General features: G+C 48.8%; 1 protein-coding gene and 1 long non-coding RNA gene across 5 annotated transcripts in view; one reads left to right on the top strand and one right to left on the bottom strand.

Moving 5' to 3' along the window:
• Positions 1-312: 312 nt before the first annotated feature.
• LMCD1 (LIM and cysteine rich domains 1) lies at positions 313-21,358 on the bottom strand. Of its 2 annotated transcripts, none has more exons than XM_015875336.3 (6): positions 21,307-21,358; positions 11,689-11,777; positions 10,895-11,150; positions 7,104-7,439; positions 2,116-2,331; positions 313-1,917 (listed from the first exon to the last, which is right to left on the bottom strand). In XM_015875336.3, the coding sequence occupies exons 1-6, from the start codon at positions 21,331-21,333 to the stop codon at positions 1,759-1,761; spliced, it is 1,083 nt and encodes a 360-aa protein (XP_015730822.1). In that variant the 5' UTR covers positions 21,334-21,358; the 3' UTR covers positions 313-1,758. The 2 variants fall into 2 exon arrangements, with proteins under 2 accessions (XP_015730822.1, XP_085372853.1); XM_085516727.1 differs by having other exon boundaries at positions 11,689-11,877.
• Positions 13,180-21,641, top strand: part of LOC107319946 (uncharacterized) — a 157,997-nt gene continuing 149,535 nt past the window's right edge. For all 3 annotated transcript variants that reach the window (XR_014934773.1, XR_014934774.1, XR_014934775.1), the window contains exon 1: positions 13,180-13,353. This is a non-coding gene — a long non-coding RNA (uncharacterized LOC107319946). The remainder of the gene's footprint in view (positions 13,354-21,641) is intronic.

Consider the following 21,641-nt stretch of genomic DNA (forward strand, 5'->3'; position numbering starts at 1 on the left):
TTTTATTGATTTTTCTTGCACTTGATTTGTTGCTGTTCTGAAGGTGTGTGTAATGGCTGTGCACCTACCTTACAGAGAAATCACTCTAAGAGTTAACTAGCTGCATGTGTACATGGACAATGACTTCCCATCGAGGAATGCTCTTTAGATGTTAATGTCTCAGCTGAAATGTTTCTTTCTTAAGTGATTCATGCTATTTCTTTCACTTTTTTTTGGCTGCCTTAACATTGTAGGGCTTAGAACTATGCCATGTCTTTAAAAATAATTTACGAAGATTGGCTATTTCCATGTAACAAAACGAAGAAGAGGCAATACAGCTAAGCACTGGGTTTTATTTTTCAGTTACTTTGCTTATAACTGAAGTGCCTGTACGTAAAGCTGATCCAAGGGAGCTTTATTATTCCTCCTAGCACAACTTCAAACACAAAGCCTATGCATCTTCTGGTGACTTGTGGCTGCATGCATATGGATGTGTCTTACACCACATCTGTCTTATCTGCCCTAAAACAGTGATCAGCTCCTCTTATGGTGGGGCACAGAATCCCTGTGACACATGCAGTGGCAGGCACAGCTTCTACCAACACCTGTTGGCAAGTCACTTAGTCATAAGAAAGATCCATAGCATGGAGTGGACTTTAAAGAAAGAAACCAGCGATTTCCACAGTAGAAGGAAAACCTAGAAATTGTGAGCTCCTTACACACATCTCTGCAAAAAAAATATTCCAGTTGTTTCTGGCAAAGAATGTAGACATTTAGTAAAAGAAAAAAGACTGAGCACACCAACGTTGGCCAGCTTTGACTCTGATATTTTTTGTGACTAACGTAAGCATTGCATGACTTAGGAAATGAACATCAGAAAAAGAGATTCAGTGCAGATCCTGGAACGATGCCACCCCAACAAGACCTGGTGCACAGAGCTGACCTTGCTCAGTGCTGCAGGCTCCCATGGGAGTGTTCAGTGTACGGCAGGAGCACAATGCCTCTCTGTGCAAACACTCCCTTGAAAAAACAGACAGTAGGAGGCAAGCAAGATAAAACTGGGAACAGGGCTTGGGTGAGAACTGCCAGAAGTGTTTGCATTCCAGCTCCATGGCTAAAACCCAGACTGGCGGAATTAGTTGTCTGCCCAGTACTTGCCTGTCCTTGGGGAGATCTGCATGGCTCCATCTCACTAACGTTAAACCAAAGCGCTTTGAGTGCCATCTTGTTACTTGCTTTTGCATTATTGTACACATTGGAGAAAGCTACAGCTACATGTTACTGCAATTCTACATTGTGTGCTTTCTGAAAGTAATCACTCGGGTTAACCAAATTGTTCAAAACCATTGATTTAGTACAGTTGTCATCGTTCTACTAGTGCAAGATTTCCAGTATGGATTTCAGAAAATAAAAGCAACCATGACCATAGGTTTAGTGTGCCAAAAAATATTTTTGAGATGTGTTATTTCTACAAGAACACTGCAAGATGTTAGTCATGAGAAGCTTTGAGAGACTTTGTAAAACAACACAAATCTCTTTTCAATGGCCTCCAAGCAAGATATGTGGGTACATCCCAACCAACATGCACACACGTTTCTCCTGTTTCCTCCCCTAGTAAACTTCTTTCTTCAATCTCTATTGAATGCAAAGGGGTACTTGGTTGCTTGCAAGCGAATAACCAGACTCTAAGTGTTTTTTTTTTTAACTGTCCACTTTTCACATTCTTGTCGAATTACCCCATCTCCAGCTTGGCCTCAAGCACTTGCACGGCTGCACGGCTCAGAGGTGCTTGCTCCGGCTGCAGGTCGCACACCGCAGGCTGCCCTTGTCCAGGCTGAAGGCTTTGCCACTCAGCAGCGTCTCGCACTCCAGACAGGCGAAATGCTTCTTGTGCCAGGCCATCCCCTCTGCCTGCTGAAACTCCTCTGAGAAGATGATCTACGGGACAAACATGGCGCTGCTTGTTTCTGCCATCCCACTGGGGCAGGCGGCCCCTCACAGCAGGATGGAGACACAGTGGGCTGGAGAAGGAGGGCCAGGCTGCTGACACAACACACACAGCACCCAGAGTGCTGTCACCACCATGCCCCAGGCCCAGCTCCTCACAGCCAGTGCAGTGCAGTTCCCAGACCATACCTCATCACAGCCGGCACAGCGTGGCCGCAGGCTCTCGCAGTAGTGACGCCCGCACCAGGCAGCCCCGCTCTTCCAGAAGTAAATGAGGTCGACGAGGGGCTCGGCGCAGTGGCAGCAGATGAAGCAGGCTGGGTGCCACAGCCGTGTGTAGCCCGCCCGGTCTGCATACACCACCGGGCAGTCCTCGGGCACTGCCTGCTTGCAGGTCTCACAGTGCTGCAAGAGAGGGCATAATGCTGACTCTTCTGTTGCAACAACGGCAGCACTGCTGCCTGTGCTGCTTGGCTTTTTAGACACTTGTTCATGGCATCTTTTTGATGCATAATTTCCATCTACCCAGTTGGTAAGCTTGGCAAAACAGAACAATGCATGCAATCACAAATGCTTCCCACAAAATGGTCTGAAGGGACTGCTGTGCTCTGCTCAACACCCCGTACTGCCAAGGACAGGGGAAACAAAGCATGTAATCCCAGGCCTGCGCTGCTCAGGCTGTTACTGCCCTAGCTCTTGCTCTGTGAAGATAAATTTGAGAATGCCAAAGCCAAATTTCAGCTTGGAAGGCACAGCAAGCAGAAAGCAGTCTGCAGTGATGCCATAGAAACAGTGCACTGAGGTGAAAGAGCAAGAAAACACTGAATTGAAGAGAAAGAGATGTGTGCAGCTCAAGGAAAGGGCTGGAAAAAATGTCTTAATCCTGTGATAGGGCTCGGTGACAGTGACAGAATCACAGAGCACTCATGGCCAAAAGGAGCAACATCTCCAAATGTACTGCCCTCTGTAAACATCTGGACAGTATTAAGTATGGATCAAGAACCAAATCTTAATTAAAAGTCATTATAAATGTGCATCTGCCAGCCCTCATCTGGAGCAGTGCGCATGGCCTTCCAGCCAAGCCCTTGGGCAAGTGAGACTGGCACTCTCCACTGCCAGCTCCATAAATACATGGCCTTGGGGGAAATCCCCCTAGAACAGCCAACCTGTGCTAAAATCCAAATGTTATCAGAGAAAAAGTTAAGACATACCATAGTGCAGGAAATGTGTGGTGTCAAAGAGAGATACTATGCACAGAAATTAGGAGCTCTGGTCTTTTTCAATTTTTTCTTATCATGTATGTCCCTACATAAGGCATATGTCACTCTGCAGACATCAGCACAGTGCTCTCAATTTACAGCGGTCCAAAGAGATGGACTGGGGTGACTGACTGTGCCTGCAGGGTGACTCTGGGTGGTTAACTCAAGCTCTGAAGCTCTGCTCTGGCAACCATGTCCAGCTGGCTGGTAGGCAGTCACTTCAGCTCTCATTCAAGTCTAGGTAATCCAACTCATGCTCCTAAACAGCACAGGGGCTTCATCCAATGCAGCCTTGACAGCAAGACCAGGCTTCCTTCATCCAAGCAGCAGCACTGCTTTCACAAGGTGCAGTGTTAAGCAGCTGGCCTGTGATATGGCCAAGAATGGGCTGAAAGCCTCATAAAGATAACGCTGGTGCAGCATCTCTGGGGTGGTTTCTTTATGAACACTGTACTTATCTGCAGAGAATTTTACCCACCGTATCTAGCCCCTTTTTGCTAGTTTCCAGTATGAATGCTAAAAAGATTATTCTTATATCTAGGGAGTTTTCTCAAGCCTACATCTCCCTTCCCAGAAACAGGCTGTGGGTCTGCTCTACCTACACCCACCCAGCTGCTTTGCAGGGCAAGTATTCCTAGCATGCCACACGTTTTGCTACTGCCTCCTCCTCTGCTCAGTCTGGACTTCTGGGAACTGCCCCACACAGCCCCATGACCAGTTCCACGAGGTGACAGGCACATCCTGCTTTGGCAGCAAATCTGATGCCGTGGAAAAGGCAGCAAAAGAGGACACATATCCAAGCCTGGAAGGGGATATGCCTGCTTCTAGTGCTCCTTTCCTCTGACTGGTTCCAGCAGCCCTTCTAAGCACTCACAGGAACTATGCAAGTGAGCAGATAAGCTTCCAGCATGCTGCAGAAGCCATGCTCTTGCTGTTCTGCAAAACAGAAAAACAATCCCACTACATGAAGTGACAGCCCACAGTGCAAAAGTGGGCTGGCAAAGCGTGATCTGCTGTACATTGGCATGGGCAGACCATGAGGGAAGCACTGTGTACTGAGCACAGATACGTTCCCACATCCCGACACCTTCCCAGGCACCAGCCCCAAGCAGCAGCTCACCACTTAGGGCACCCACCCTCACTGCTGCCTCCACCCTTCCAGCAGCCTCCAGGCTCACCCCGCCCAGCCTCGCTTATCTTGCAGGATCTAGCAGCGAGAACAAACACAAGCAGCTTTCCAAGACTGAGATCAAATTTCTTGCCAATAAGAACTATTAAAAGAACAAAAAAAAAAAGAAAAAAGAAAAAAAAACCCTAAAAAAAACCCACTTATTTTGCTGCTTCTTTCTATTGCAAATTTTCACCATGCTTTTCTTAAGCATCACATAACTTATATTCCTCTATCAGTACCACTCTAAAGAAAAAGTGGCTCATCACATTTAAAATGGGATTCCAGTTAAGCGCTCACTTTACACTTCCATCATGCAGGAGAGAAGTGAAGACTCTATTAGCGCTGTTGCCAGAGGTGCTGTCCAAGAAAGCATCCGTCCCTCCCCTGTTTTTCAGACCTGCTCTCTCCCCTGGCTGCAGCTCCCACAGAAGGAGTTCTGCCCAGTTTTGCTGGCCTCAGATCTGCTAGGACAACGGCTAACTTGGGTCAATGGCTTAAGGATCTGATGTGATTGTTTCCAACACAGTGGCTTACAACACCGGAAGACTTTCCAGTTCTGTGAGGGTTAAAGATATTTTGTGCTTGGTGGAAAGCATTCAGCTAATAGGACGGCCATATTGCTGTGGGGCCCCTCTCCACAGACGAGAAAAGTTCAAAAAGCCATGTGAGCTCAGATGCCTTGTCCACAGTGATTTACGTTGGCCCTGTTTGCTTTTCTTTACACACCATTTCAACACAGCTGGCCTGAACGTGCAACAGGAGATTTAACTGCCCTAACACAAGGACCACACAGACACCTGAGGAAACTGTCTTGGATTACTTCTTGGTGTGGTGCTCAGTGCCTTCTTGGTTCATTCTCTTCTAAAGCCAGGGTGTTTTACACCCAGCCTTCATAAATCTGTGGCTCAGGCAGACACCTTGATCTGAAATAGGTGAAATCAAGCTGATGGAGCTGACCAAAGCTTTGGTATGAAATAGGTGAGAGTTTGTGTCCTACTTTTAATGGACTCAAGGAAGAAACGTGACAAACTGCTCCAGAATCAGGATCTCCCAAATATGCAGTTCAGCACCACATTGCCCTCAGGCCCATCCATAACCCAAAGGCGCTCATCTCTTCCCAAAAAAGCCTTCCCTGGTGCTCTGCAGAAGCAGGTCTGGGATACACAGAGGTGGAGAGCATCCACCTCAAGCCAGGCTGTGTTGGGCTGCCTCCTTGCTCTATGGGGCAGGCACACTCCTCCTCCAACTCCAACCTTGTGATATTCAACACAGATTTAAGTTACTATAGCAAGGTTTACTGTCTGTTATTTTTCTATGGCAGAACTTTTATCCCCATGCAGTTTTGTAAAAACCAGCAGGCCTTCTGGAATTCCTTATTGTGGGACACAGTCCATTCACTTTCCTTCAGCTGCATTAATTCCTGCACTGTAGATCACATTAAAAATGATGAGTGTTTTGTTAGAATGGGAAATAGGAGTTCTGCCTTTGGTACAGAAAGAAACCATAGAACTCTGGAGCTTTCTGCAAGCTGAGCCTCACAACACATTGGTCAGAGTAGCTCCTATGACTGATTTTGCTGCAATTCCATTTTCCAGACAGTGCCTCAAGAAAAATAATGCTTTATACTCTAAGCAGAATAACATCCAGTTATGTATTTATTTAGAAGGACAGATCTGTAGTCTAAATAAACCCTAATTGCTACGATGACTTTTATTAATGAGTGTAATGGAAACCTTCCTTGTGTTGTTTTTTTTTTTAAACTTGAAATTCTTTGTCCAAGTCGATGTTTTACTGCAATACTGAAAAACTTTTACTGCATCATTGGACTCTGAAAGTCAGATGTGTGTTAATAGAAAAGGACATAGCAGAGGAGAGACATTTCCCAATATGGAATGAAAATGAAAACTGCTCTTAACATGTTACAATCTCAGTTTAGTAGTTGCTAGAAAAATCTTGCCTTAAAAACATTCAGATACCATTTCTCCATCTCTAAGTCCTCTGCTACAAGTTACCCTCAAGGGCCAGTACCAAGTATTTTCAGTCAACACGTTATGATAAGCATGTGTTCAGCAGTCACCATGGCCACTCAGCTGCATTTGGAGAACATAAATCTAAAAGGGCATTAGGGAATCTCAGTTGTTTCCTTGTGGAAACGTGTTTCTTAGGCCAGAGACATGTGCTCTGCACCAAGTCCCCCAGGCAACTGCAGCCCCTGTATTACTACCCTGTGTTCATGTTCATGATGGTGTTAATGAGGCTGAGCCACCACCTCCTCTTGCTTGCATTCCTTCACTTGCACTATTCCAGAGGCAGAGCCAAAAATACTTGCTAACATGCTGTAACACACAGCTTCTGATCTTATTTACACACCATCACCTGGGAACAGATCATGTTCAATCTTTCAGAGCTGCCAAGAGTCCAAAGTGGAACTCACTTGATCTCACAGCAAACAGGGAGAAGAGGCCTTTGCTCTCCACAGCGGCTCACCAGGTATGTGCTGCTGAGGAGGACAGACAGCCCATCTCCACTGCCTGGGGTGGGTACAGGTGGCACCCCGGGGTGCCACACCAGAGACCTGGTGATGCTAGTGAGCATCATCTGCTTTGTATGGGCATCCCAGCACTTGGACAGGTGGGAGCAGAGCAGTGAATGAGGCATGGATGACTCCTGTGAGCACCTCCCTGGCACTGATTTTCCAGCTGGGACTGTACCCCCCAGAAGCACCCATCCCTTCAGGCAGGACTTACATAGAGCCCCACAGTCGGAGTGCTCTCCAGGGCCCCATTGGTGGTCTCGGGGGGCTTTTCGGCTGCTGGGCCCGCATCTTTTGCCTTGCCCTCCTCCTTTGCATGACCAGCCTGGCCTGGCAGGGCCACCTCCCCGACGCCCAGCGCCTCTGCCTTGTACTTCTTCACAAAGTCTTCCATCAGCTTCACCTCTCCCTCAGCGAGGCCATGGCACTGCGACGGGTCATGGTCGTGCACTGGGAGCTGTCGCACGAGCTGCCGCCGGCGGTAGTAGGCCCCGTCAGTGCCTGCCACTGGCTGCATCTCCTTGGGGATCAGCTCCATGTACTGCATGGCCTGCAAGGGCGAGAGGTGACAGTCAGCCATGGAACACCACCCTGTCAGTCCTTTAGCTTCTGACTGGCACGTGGGCAATGAAAAACCAAATGCACTCAATGCAGCCAGTCACTTAAGTGTGCTGGTCACAGGGACCAGGGCCTGAGGGACATGTCCATATGAAGGGGAACTCAGAAGGGCCCTCCAACCCCACCTGGCATGCACACAGTGAAATTTATGGTAAGAAATCCCTCTACCATTCCCAAAAAGTCCTAAACTGGAAAGAGCAGTCATATGGCTGTCGAGCCTGAATATCCAAGGCCAGCACTACCACGCTACTGATTGTGCAATAAAGGAAAGGTGTTTTGCCATGGACACCCTGCCATGCAGTAGGCAAATGCCAAGAAACCATCCCCAGTGTTCCATTTCCTACCCAGCTGGCCACTTGCCACTCCCATAATAACAGTGTGAGTGAATCTTGGAGAGGCTCATCCCAGCAGGACCCACATCTGCAGGAAGGGGCTGTGCTGTTTACTTCTTGCTGGCCCGGTGCTTGAAGGGAAGGGAGTTTCCTACTCAAGGCATTTTTCCTATTGTAGTGTGAAGAGCAAATGGGCAGCCAGTTGGCTCTCAGCCACTGGGTTTTAAAGACCAACATCCAGCTGCATTAGATTTGTTTCTTACTTGGTCAGCATTTGAAAATTGAATTTTAAAGTAATGGAGAAGTGATTAACTATTTACTATACATGGTCCAGCTCAACATGGCCTTTTAAATACAGAAACACAACCCTGAGCAGCTTGTATAAACTTCAGTCAGCTTCCACTTCGTCTGCCTCCAGCCAAACAGCAATATTTCAGGGCAATATTTCTGCTTGCAGCTCTATGACAGCATTAAATAAATGATTTAATGAAATCACAACTTCTTCTCCATGTCTTGGAGCATATGTTATCTTTTCTGCACACTACATTAGACATCAAAACTCAGTCTGTTGTGACTCCATGCAGTGACAGGATGGATACCTAGAAGCCTGCAGGGGCATGGTCGCAGCCCTGTGGGAAATGGTGTTGCTGGGAGAAACTGGTTATAAAGCTGGAGGATGCTGTGAAAGTGATCTGCAACCAAGATGGCTTTCACAGAAGTCAGAAGTCTTAACAGGAACTGCAGAAGCAAAAGATGAAAATTCACTTAAAGCACATGCCAGGCCTCACACAGTATGCCTCACAGAATAAAGATACTGCCACTGACACCTGACAGTGGGAAAGAAACACAGCCAAAACATCTAGCTGCTATATGGTGATAACCTTTGAGACAGAGCCTACAGTGCAGCCTGCTGGCATGGCTTAGCGGCAGCAAGAGCACCAGCAGAGAGCACTGGTGTGGTACAACCCTAATGGAAAGAGACCATCCCACACCAATGGGCCAAGGCTACTGCACCCTTACACCGGATCTGTGAGAGCAGAAAGTGCCAGAAGTGTATCTGAAGCACCTCACTGCACCCCAGTGCCAGGCTCTGAGCAACATATCACACTGCTCCTAACAGGACATGTGTACTGATGAGCCTACAGGTACAACTGCGCATGTCTTAAAAATGTCTAGAGAATAGACCAGGAAAGTAATTCAACACCAAAAACTGCCTCTTTTGCTACTATCGTGTATTACTGCTGTCAAATGCTATTTTAAGGTGCCCTAACACAGGTAATTTTGAAAAAGGCTATTTTAGCTCTTCACCACTAACTACTGCATTTTTGAGATATTTTAGGAAGTGCTTTTTCCACCTCCCCCAAGGACCCCGCATATCTACCTCCTAATTTGACCAGGCACAGCTTGATGAAAATGTGCCCCAAGCTTCCCCTGTTACTGGGCCATCCACTTCGAGACAACGTTATAAAAAAAACCACCCAAGTTTCCACTTTGCCATCAGAAGGAAATCACTGGAGTGAGTCAGTTATACACTAAAAGCTTTCTGGCCAAAGTCCCCTCAGAACTATCACAAGAATTGTTGACGTCCAGTAATTTTCCTGAATCTGTCAAGTTGATCATTAAGCCAAAATTTATCAAGATTGTCTTCAAAGTGCTTCCTGAGCACTGTTTATACGAACTAAAACTCCTTCCAATCTGTTTAGGCACAACTTAAGCCTCGAGAGACAAGAAGTTCCAGGGCTCCAGGAAGCACCTTCACTTTGAGCCTTCTCTGTTGCTGGTTCAGCATTGCATCCCACCGCTTGGAGCTGTGCACTGCCATGCAAATGTACGTCTGCAAGAGGGAACATCTGCACTCAATGTCACAGAAGTGCTAACAGTGCAACAACAGAGGGATCTGGGAATAGAGCAACTCTGCCTGGGGTGCCAGGTGCCGCAGCACTGCCCTGCAGCCAGCTTTTCGCAGTGAAAATTCAATTCCTGATAAATGCAGGGCTGGGCAGCATGATTAACAAATCACACACTAGGCTGGAGAAGTGCCATCATTGTTCTCCCCATCCCTCAACAAGTTCCCTAATTCCCTCCGGGACCTACGGAAGGCAAACACTGGCTAAACAAATATTCCTGCTGTGCTGGCTCCTATCAACATAAAAGAAAGAGGAAACTACAGGCAGTAGCACTGTGATTGAACAGTCAGACAGTGAAACGAGCAGCAGCCCTGGCCCTGCACTAATGCCAGGGCTCTGCTCCTGGCAGCCCTGGAGCAGCCTTGCAGCTGTGCGCCCAGCGGGGCCCTCGCAGGCTGTTGGGCATAAGAATAAATAACCAGCCTGTCACTTGGGTCTGCAACTACAGTTTCACATTTGTTTCCCAATTTGTCTTCTAAAAAAAAAGAAATCTGGTGGCAATTTTAAGTAGCTTTAAACTATTTGCATAATTTGGACAGCAAAAGCTGTACACTAATGAGCGTAATGTGTAATATTTCCAGTACCACAACAGTCAGACATCAAATGCTTTCCCTCCAGAAGCTGTCTCCTGCATTCTCTGTACCACCCAACCTTCAGGCTGGATATTAGGAACAATTTCTTCTCCAAAGAGCAGTCAGGCACTGACACAGGCACTGCTATGGGCTGCCGAGGGAGTGGTGGGGTCACTGTCCTGGGGGTGTTCCAGAACTGTAGGGATGTGGCACAGTGAGGGTGGGCTGAGGATTTTAGATGCTTTCTCCAACCTTAATGATTCTGTGATTCTCTGTAGCTGGCAGATGGGATCTCTCCTCAGCAATAGTTTTATAGGACATGAACGTTACCAAAGGAGCAAGCGTTCTTGTTGTAAAACATGTAACGACTTCTACTAGAAATGTAAGCAAGCCTATAAAACCCCAAAGGCAATCCATTCCTCTTTTCTACCTACTTTGGATATTTACACAGTTTTCCAGAACACTAAGCATTATGTGCGCGTTTGCCAAGGCAAACCCAAAACTTTGCTGTTCTTCCTGGTAACTGTGCTGCAGGGCTGAGCTGTGCCTTGCTGGAACCAGCTGCAGTCCCCTTACCAGCTTCTGGGTGAGCCCTGGCGGGGCCCACTCGTATGTGATGGTGTCGAAGGTGGGGTCTTTCCGTGACACGATGGGGTTGGTGATGATCATGCGGTTCCTCTTGTAGATGCGGACGCCGTCCCCTCCTTTCACACGTGCAGTGAGTGTGGCATACTTTGAGTCTGACAGCAGGCGGCCAATTTTTCGGTCATCCTCCACATCTGAGCTCAGGCAGTGGTCCTCTTGGCTGCACTTGCACGACTTGCATATTTTCCTATGAGAAACAAGGGATATCGTCCTTTTAATACAAGCACGGAGGCTGAAGGATCAGCCGTGCAGCTCCCGGCACATAGGAAGTTTTAATGGCACACTGAGGATGTGACATCAGCCAAAAGGCCTTCCTGGCAGAACTGCTTGGGAGCTAGTTGCAATGGCTATAAACCAAAGAGAAGCCTGTAAGAGCATTCTCTGCTGGCTAGAATTTCTATCAAGTTTTGAAAGGACTAAACCTGATGCAAGCCCAGGGTCTTGTATTCCGCTGTTCCAGCAGGGTCCTGGAACAAGTAGGATTGATTCATAACAGCAGCTAATTGCATCCATAAAGGTAAAACTAAAGGTAAATTTTTAAGAGTAGGAGCAGTGAAGGAAGGGGGATGGAAGGCGGTCCCTGCACAGCGCTCACCCAGGCAAGGCAGTGTGGCCCTTCCACACCCTCCCAGCAGCACTCTGTGCTTTCCGTGCACTCAAAGCCAATGACATGGCAGGACATGAAGGGATGCATTCAGGGACAGCCCCCCCCCAGCAGACATTACCTCCAGGAATGTGGCTCAAAGCCCATACAGGTCCCTCTGCAGCGCAAACACAGCACCCCTCGTCCTGACTGCGGCTGGCTCATGGACATCTGGAACAGAGCAGGACATCCATGGGGAAAAGTTTGTTTCTTGATTCTTGGCATTCTCAGGGGTAAAGTGTTTTCCCTTAAATAGAGGGGAGGGCAGCACCTGTTGCAGCACGAGGGAGCAGCACTGAGTGCACAGTACAGAGAAACCAGTGGGGCTGATCAAGCTGTACTGAGGAACTCCACCACCCCCTTGCATCTTACACAGCACCTCATAGCAGAGAACAAGCCACAGAGTGCTTGTCCTCAGCAGCACACTCTAGTACCCCAGTGCTCAGGGGCACTATCAAACGTCAGATTCCTTTAAGACTTAACACTACCATGCCCTTGTTGGTGCCTGTTCCCACACACCAAATTTCTGTACACAGTTTTTATTCCAGAAGTGCTGGCATGTGCTAGGCACCATATGTTTGCATACATGTGTGGAGTCCCTCAACATGCAGCTGAGGCTGCAGAGCTTACCAGGGCTTGAGAAGGGCAGTGCCTGCCTGGCAGATCTTAATTCAGCCCACGTGCATTTCCAAGTTGTGACTTCCTTCTGTTTCACCACCCAGCACCCACTGTGTCCCTCCAGCCAGCTACTCCCTCAGTGCCCACCACATCCCTCTGCTCCAGGCAGCAGCTCTGGGTCTCTGCTGGTGCTCCCCATGCCAACAGGTTTCTTCCAACACTTGAGAAGCCTGGTACTGCTAATCAGGATGAAATGTTTAAGAGGAGGTGGTTCTAGAAACTGCAGGACACTGCTTTGCTAACATTATGGCAATCCACAAAAGCACATTTCTAAAAGTTCCAGTGTGCACTTGAGTGTATGCACACATCCCATGCCTCTGACATGCAGAAAACAAAATGCTTTTGGATGCTCACTTCAGAGCCAGCTCTCCAGAGCAGGCAATATGGTTCCAGCACAGACCACAGAAGATGCTGCCAGTTCTGGAACTGTGCTAGGTGTGTACCAACTCAATTCTTTCCCCCTCCCTTCTTTTTGTTTTTAATTTAAATAATCTCTTATCTTAATGAGTCACACAGAAGCTGAGTACAGACAAGGGACTATGAATGTTTGTTTATTCTAAATGCAAACATCTGGATTAAATAAATTCCTCTGGGAAAGTCTTACACAGTCCATGCAGAGAAGCAATGAGAAAAGATATGTCAGCTGCAGGAGCCATGGAGCACCCAGCAGGACAGCTCAGGCTTCGCATCACTCCCATTGATGCAATGCCCTTACCAAGACATGATCACATGCCTTCCCCACCAGGAGCTCCACATCTCTTTGGAAACCTCTGCTTGCAGGTGTCCATAGCATGACTCCATAGAGCACAGCCGTTCACTGTGCGTGCTAACCACTAGAATACAGCTGTATGGGAACTGCTGAATCACAGCCTGAACCACTGATTGGCCTCCTGAGGCGAGCACTGAGTCAGCCCTGGGAGCACAGGTGAAGGCAATTCCTCTGTGTGACCAGAAGCCTGCAGCCTGGCTCCACCTCTCCTACACCCCATTTAAGGGCTGACTGCCACTGGGGAACAATTTCTTTCCAGGGATTGCTTCCTTTGGAGTTTTCTGCTGTGAGCCTTTGCAGGTAAGCATTTCATTTTTTATCATCTTTTTCCACCATGACTATCTTTCTTACTATAAACCTGTAAAATAGCATCCTAATCACGCTACTTTTCTAATTGTACGTTTGTTAATTGCACAACAGTCAGAGGAAAATGTGTGGGATAAATGAAATGCTATGAAAATTCAGCAGCTCCCCATGGCGACATGTAGCTTCTGTCACTGCCCTGGCAGCACCTCCCCTTGTGAGATCTTAAGGCGCAGGAACATCTCCATCTGAAGGACTGCATGGTTCTTTCTCCTTGAACAGTGAGGAGAGTTTCCATCTCTGTGTAGGGCCAATGCTAACAGGAGCCCAAGCCTACTTTGCAGGCTGCTTGGTCAGTGGCACTTCCTGCCCAGATATGGAGCTTCTCCTCACTGCTCAGCTCTAGCTCCTCAAATATGCATAAAAGGAGATTTCTTCTTTAAAAACAGAAAAGGAAAAAACAAAACAAAAACAGTTTGGAAACCCCACTCAGTAAGAATGTGAAATAAGATGACTGTCTTAGACTCTGCCAGTGCCTGAACACATCTGGGAACACCAGTGTTAAAAAAGATGCACGAGTTTAAGATACGAAGAGTTTGAAGGCTTTTGTAATGCCTTTAGAAAATGTCTGTGTCAACAAACTGCTTGGAAGAAAAGCAAATCCTGCTTCTTATGACTAGATATACCATGCATTTAAAGACTTCTATTTTGGCTTTTTGCGTCTTGCAGCATTCTTGCTACTAAGGGAAAGCAAGTCAGTGCAGAGGAAATTCTTAGGCAGTGAAATGATAGGAAATTGAGGCCATTCTACCCACGAAAACATCTCTCAACAATCTCAGTAAGACGCCAGCCTCTTGGTCAGTACAATACTGTGGTTCATTACACTGGCCAAAGAGAAGTCCATCCTAGACACTGGTTAGTTTGCTCAATTTTTGGGAAAATAGAGAACCTACAATGACAAATGCCGATGTGGAGAGGGGGGAAAAAAAAGTCATTCCTTCTGGTTTAGACTTGACTGTTTTGGAAAGGAGCAATGGGCTTCCAGGATGGCCAGACAGACCCTGGTTAGAAGCTACAAGCCAGCCAAGATACAGCTCCACCAGCCCTGCCCTGCTCATAGCTCAGCAGCTCAGCTGAAATTTCAGAAGACCTTATCTGCTGTATCACCACCCTCTAAGCTCTCAAGCATGCCTTGGCTATAGTCCCCTTGGGTCCTACCCTCAATGGGCACACAGAGGAAGCACTGTATTCACGTTTGGGTGACTTGGGAACCCTTTTAAATAAGCTTCTTTCTACTCCTTTCACAACACTGATTGTTTTTTTTTTTTACGTCTGAGGAGAGGAGACTCCAGACTAAGCTTGGTAAGTGCTTCCCAGGCAGTGCTCCTCTAGTGAAAACCATTCCATCCCCAGTCCTATGCTGCGGGGAATCACACCAAGCTTCTGGATCACTGGAAGGCCAACATGGAGCACCCATGGCAGAACACACACAGCTGGTGGCACAGGCACCTTCAGAAATACCCCCTCCCTTCCACAGCAGCATCTCCAGTGCACAAATACTTCCAACTACTCTGTGGGGTTGACTCAATATGGACACAGAGCCCTGTGCACACATCCAGCTTAAAGTTGCAGCAGTTGGGATGGGGTCCTCCTGCAACCAGTGATGAACAACAGGCTGACAGACTCCATGGCATGGAAAAACATCTTGGGACATATTTAACACCTCTGCTTGTACAGGTACAGAAGGACAGGGTAGCTCTAGTTCCCAGGACATTCATCCCATGAGATACAACTGCTTTACAGGATAATGGGTAGGAGAAATTTATTATTAATACAAACTTGAACAGAGATTACAAGAAGTGCAGCATGGGAAAGCTAACACCCTATAGCTGTTTTTGCAGAGAGGTGATTTATCTCATGTCATTGCAGGATCAGTAAGCTCTTAACGTCTGTAACACAGATTAACTAAGTGCTTTCTTTTAAGGACTTTGAGACCAAGATAAGAGGGAACGGAGTACAGGAACAGCAGACTGGTATCCAACCCAGTGCAGCACAAGCCAAGGGGAGGCTGACCAGGCTCTGCACTGCTCACAGCCCATTCCTCTCCCAAGCAGGGGCATCCACCTTTGCTGAGGAACTTGCTACTGACAGCACATAAGAGAAATGCAATTGCAATTCTGGTAGTGGCTTTTCAGCAATGCTCAGCTTTCCTGCCTTTATTTTGCTATCAGACTGCTCAGACTAGGCTGCTCCTTACACCATCCCTTTGGCCGTGCTCTGGCAAGATGTGGGGTCAAGAGACACCCAGCAGAAGCATGCTATGTGTTGTGTGACTGGGCTGTGTCCCCTGAGGAAGGTGAAAACAGGAAAGCAGAGTCAGCTCCAGCTGCAGAATCAGTCATTGTAACAAAAACAAAATAACTGACAGGGGGAAGATCCTTATCTGAGCAGGGATGCTAAGGACCATAGTCCCTTGGAAGACCTTTCCTCCAGCATGTCCACCAGAACTTCAGTCTAATCACAAAACCAGCCTGCAGTCAGTGGGTCTCTGCTGCCAAATGGATGAGAGGGTGATGGCCTCAAGTTGCACCAAGAAGAGCACACTGCATATTAGAAACAATTTTTACTCCAAAGAGTGGTCAGGCACTGGCACAGGCTGCCCAGGGTTGTTCCAGGAACATGGAGATGTGGCCCTAAGAAATGCAGGAATGGTGGGGTGGGCAGAGATGATGCAGGCCCCCCAGTATGGCCCACCCCTGCAATCCTCAGCCCAGCAGAGACCTCCAGGTTCCACATCTGATATCCAGCTACTCCACTGTAACATTTGGGGATTGAGAAGCGTAACTGTGAGAAAGGCCCTTCATCAAAGGAAATTATATTCACAATGTTCCTGGGATGTGGACGGATAGCAATTAATGTCATTATTTGACTGTAGAACTAAATTTGCATAATAAGGAAGTAAGTCAGACTTCCTTTGAGGAAGTCCAACAGCTGGAGAGTGTGAACACCCAGGCAGATGGGAATAACTTATGCAAGCAGAAGCAACTGCCCTTACAAATGCATTAATACACACACGTTGCTGTAATAACTTTGACTTGGAACAGCCTAAGAAGGTTCTGTTTTCTCATTTTCATAGATGGAAAATATTTATTGTAGTCACGATCTAAAAGCAATTTGTTTCCCTTCCAGATTGAGTACATAGTTATCCAAATTACCACGCTCATAGGAAAATAGATCACTTACACATAGACTGTCTTTCACCTCAAATTCTCTCCAGAGGATTTGTGGATGAGTTAGGATCATCTGGAATACTGGAGGCACTAATTGATGTTACACTTTGCAGAGTAAGATGCTTATTGCCTGTTACTGAGGTAGCATGAAGATTGGGGAAAGGCATTGATATCTGAGGAAACTATTTCCATGGAGCTGCTAGAGCTCAGCCTACAGAGTGTCAGAGATAACCAAACAGAGCCTCTGCAGACATCCTGCTCTTCCAAGAGCATATAGTTGGCAGCACTCCTCTCTACACCAACAGTGTGCAAACTAATGATAAGAGAAGGGTGGGCTTAAGGAAAATAAGTTGAATAGATTTTTCCACAACCAAGACAGCGCTTCAGACTTTTGGCCTGAACTAGAAAACTAAGAGCTGCAAGTAGGTGTGAGGAATAGGAAGAACCCAGCTGAAATGCCACTGTGCACCACTGCATGGCCACTGTGCTTCAGCTCAGCACACTGCTGTGTAGTCCTGCAGATACTTGTGTTTTTCTAGGACAGGTTATTTCCCAATTAAGTGTTACCAGGAATAAGTTGCCTAAAGCTGTGCAAAAACGGATCCCTAGGGAATGGAGCCCATCTCGGAAGGCGGTGCCCGCAGAACCTCAGCACTTGGGACTGCCAACAGATGTGCACAACTGCACTAGGTGAGCACAGTGCATATGGGTACCACCTGGCTGTCCCAGTGCTGAAGTTTCTCTTATCCAGGGCTTTGATGCACTGTACACATCTCCTTCCAGAGAAGCATTAGAGTGCAGTCAGATGACAGCTAACAGCTCTCAATCCAACACTTGCACAAAAAACTGCTTTTTTTATTCCCATCTGCTCTACTGTCCTCATGCAGTTTCCCAGCACTTCTACTCACACAGCCCTGGCTTACACATAAACCCCCCAGCACACAATTACGACATTCATTAGTGTTCATTTCCATCTCATGGGGATCACTCACTCCCTCAGGAAAGAGGAAGGGCCTTTCCTGTTCCTCGCTTCTGAGTATTTATTGCTGAGCAGATTTGTGATGCTGCACCCGGCAAGCCAGGCCTTAATAATTTACAATGCCTCAAGTCAAAGCTTCTACTGATCTCAGCTGCATGGCCTGCAGCACAGGACAGGTCTGCAGAGCTGTGAGGGACTGCAGAGCTGTGGGTGGCATGGAAGCCAGGCTGGGACCAGCAGGAAGCAGCTCGCCTTTTCCAAAGCTTGGAAATCGCTTCCTTGAGATCTTTCTTTCAGCTCATTGTGAAATAAAGCAAGAGCTCCAAGCCAGCACATCCAAATACTGCTTTTCCTGAATGGCTGAAATATGATATTTCTTTCACATTTTAAAAAAGAAAAATCTCAGCCTGAACAAATACTCCAGACACTCCCTCCCTGCAGGATGAGGAGGATTTGGTGACCTTGTAAATTGTACTTTATGGGTCTAGATTTAGCCTTGAGTCCAGGCCCCAAAATAAGCTCTTTAACCCATGTCCTGCTTTATGATTTCATATCTATAAATACTTGCTTAGAGCTACGCAGGTTTCTGCATTAAGATCAACATCTGCTTCTCTAAGACAGCTGCTTTTCCTGTTGCTCCATCACAACAGCGTTGACTATCTTGAGTGGGGATCTCAGCACACACTGCCTTACAGAGGGGCACAGGGGGCAGTGGCCATTACCATCCATTGCTCCACACCACATGTAACTGCTGTGCCCACACACAGCCCAATCCAGCCAAGGGCAGCCTGACAAAGGAGATGCCAGCTTTTCATAACAAAGCTCTGAGTATCTGATAACAGAGCAGTGCCACAAAGCAAGACAAAGCCTCAAGTACATAAATAACTTTGCAGCCTAATTGTTAAGAATTGCAAGGTCCAGCAGCAGGGCTGAACTGCTTGTGCAGTTGTTGACAGTGCTTGTACAAGAGAGTACATGCACATGTAGATGACTAACATGACTGCTTTGCACACACGGTGGCTGCAGTGTTTACTACCATTGTCACTTCACGCCCCAATTACTTGCAAGTGGCTTTGGATAGAGCAGACTTCACAGATGTGCACTGCAGAGGGCTCCTTCCAGATGTAACTTCCACTAGGACAGCTCAGTGTCCAGCAGCAGCTCTGCCCACAGCACTGCACGGCTGGCACTGTGCAGTGGGGAACACAGCTGTGGGTGTAGTCCAGGTGTCCTGTGCCCTTCATCACAGGGTACAGCTTATGAAGCAATGAATGAAGGAATCTGAGTCTCCAATAGGCTCCAGTTGTTAAAAGCCCTGTTTTGGGCTTAAAGGGCAGGTTCCCAAACAATAATAGCAATCTCATGCATGTCTGCAGATACATGCATTATCTACGTGTCCCAACACAGCTCCCACCCATTGCACATGGAGGGTCTCACAGCATAGCAGTGCCTCCCTCCTGTTCTGCCATTCCTCTGCTCTGGATGCTTGCAGAAATCCATACTAAAGAACTGAAGAAGTAAAACACTAAAGATCCAAGAGTTATATTAACAGAGTAAACTTTACATTGGCTTTGGATAGTGCTTTTAGCTTAGAGGGTTATTTTCTTCTCCTAAAAAAACCTGAGTGAATTCAGTGAGAACAGTACACAAATCCTGGTGCCTTCTGCGGCCACAGTCCAGCTGAACCAGCTCCAGGTCAACACAAGGTGCCAGCCATCACACTTTATCTTTGTTTCAAGTTTTAACTCTCCATTTAGAATTCAATCTAAACAACCCCTGTGCCAAGCAGAATGCCGTCCTGCTCATGCTGTTTTAATTTCCTCAGAAAGAATCCTATAATGCGCTAGGCAAGACATCAGCAATAATTAAACCCAACAGTGATTGAAAATCAAATTTTCAGGGCCCTGCAACAAGCCCTAATGAGTTCCAGACCTGCCTTCCCGGCTTGCTCAGACCGGCCGCGCAGCGCTGCCAAGCCAAATTAAAATCTGACAGTATTGCACCCTGTGCCCAGAAAAATTGCCCTTCTCATGATTCAGGAAATTAAACAACCGTCTGCCACGAAGACACCCATTTGTCTTTGGGCGTATTATTCAGACGGATCCTGGCTCAGTGTTTTCTCTTGTTTTTTGCTGTGCCATTCCATTTGGTACCTCTGTCATACCATGCTCATGGCTGAAGCCCAGGTGAGCAGGAGCAGGCAGCATCATGCAGACAGACAAAGGGATGTGCAGCTCTGTGCTGCCATGTCCTGAGTGGGCACAGCCCCGCATGCACTATCATCCCCTGCCCAGATTCATGAGAAGTGACAGCTGAAAGCGCCCCCTTGTCCTTCATCCAAGGGCAGCTAACACCAAACCATGTGTTCTGGAAGGGCTGGCATGCAGAAGCCTTTCGTTGTGTATTTCAAGCCTTCTGAGCTACCACTGCACAGCCACAGAGCTCCGGCCCCTTAGGGATGATACTCAAAGCTCCCGGCCAACACGCCCAGTGCAGACAACTTTGCCTCGCAGCGTTGCTGCTGCATGGCACTGCACCCTGCCTGCTGCTCTCACCCTAACCCCAGCCCTGGGCTGAGCACTGAGCAGGGCAGGGGCAGAGCTGGTGCTTGATACCAACCAACACATCTCTGGACACAGCACAGCTGCAGCTGAGATTGACAAAGAAGCATCTCTCACTTTTGAGCTGCCTCTCAGCACTTGCTAAGAGCCTGCCCAGGGCTTCAGCTGGCACCCAGCCGTGCCCCAGGTACAAGGCTGAAGCAGACCCTGTGGCCATGCTGACAGGTACTGCGCTGCAGGGCATGAGATGGCACCACGTCATAAGGCCCTCACCAAGCGCTGTCTGCAGGACAGGGTCACCTCAGCGGTGGGCAGCAGGAGCTGCGGATGGATCCTCCCGTCGGATCAGGAGAGGCTTCCCCGGCAGCCCCGCACCGCCGGACACGGCGTTCCAGCAGCGCTGGGGGATCCCGTTCACCTCCCAGCGGTGCAGCCACAAAAAGGCACCGCTCCCCACGAGGCCTCAAGAACCGCCGCTCCCCGGCAGCCCATTCCGCCAAGCGCACCTCGCCGTTAAAGTCCCGTCCGCGCAGCTTCACGCCAAGCAAACGGAATGCGGTCACTCGGGTTCGTTTGCTCATCCTACGATACCGCGGCAGAGATGCGGGGTTTTTCAGACTGCCGTCAGCCCCGACGGCCCGAGGATCGCAGTCCGTGATGCTGAGAGTGCGCTCAGCCGCACACCACGAGCTGCTCCGGCAGAGCCGCACCGGGCCGCTCTCGGACCGAAGGGCACGACACCGCCTTCCAGCACCGGGCCCGGCTTCCAGCCGCTCCCAGCCCCACCGCAGTGGGACTCGCAGAGCCGCGCGGTACCGCGGCACCCCGCGCACACGCTGCTTAAGCTCCTCGCTGAAGAGCAGCGCGGTGACGGATGCCGGGTGAATTTCAGAGGTTTCCACGGAACTAAGAAGCAAAGGGGAGCGAATCCACCGACCGGCCGCAGTTAACGCTCCTGGCAAGGAGCGCTGCCACCACCCGAGCGCCGGGACCCGACCCTGGCGGTACCCGACCCTGGCGGTACCCCGCCCGCCGGCTCTCAGAGCGCTGCTGCAGCCCTTGCCCGCACCGATCCTCCGGCGGCACCCGTCCCGCATCGCATCGCATCGCACCGCGAGCACAGCCCGAGCACGGCCGTAATGGGACGCGGTGCCGCATCGCCGCCCGTCCCCGCACGCACCTTCTGCACGCCGGGACTCAGCTCCATCCCGCACGCAGCCCGCAGCCCGCCTGCCCCGCGCGGCACCTCCCGCCGCCTTTCATTGGCGGCCCCCGCGGCCCCGAACGTCTCTCGGCCAATCCGTCGCCGGCAAGAAACTTTTCCGGCCAATGGCGTGCGGGGGGCGGGGCCGGACGGGGAGCGCAGGATTGCGCGGGGTTTGCGCTTCCTTGCGGTCCGTCGAAAGGGCGGCTCGGGTGAGCGGCGGGCGCGCTGTCCCGGCAGGCGGATGCGCGGTATTTTTAGCAGAAAACGGCGTCTGAAGCCGCGGTTCTCTTGGCGTTACAGCGCGTTCT

Source organism: Coturnix japonica, chromosome 15, assembly GCF_054131305.1.
Source record: "Coturnix japonica strain WE chromosome 15, WE-NBRP24, whole genome shotgun sequence".
NCBI lineage: Eukaryota > Metazoa > Chordata > Aves > Galliformes > Phasianidae > Coturnix > Coturnix japonica.

Coding starts and splice junctions, on each gene's coding strand:
- LMCD1 (XM_085516727.1), bottom strand. CDS start 11,831: ATGCCAAGAATCAAGAAACAAACTTTTCCCCATGGATGTCCTGCTCTG. Junction 7,440..10,894: donor CAGGGCTCACCCAGAAGCTG/GTAAGGGGACTG, acceptor TCGCCCTTGCAG/GCCATGCAGTACATGGAGCT. Junction 1,918..2,115: donor GCTGTGCCGGCTGTGATGAG/GTATGGTCTGGG, acceptor TTTGTCCCGTAG/ATCATCTTCTCAGAGGAGTT.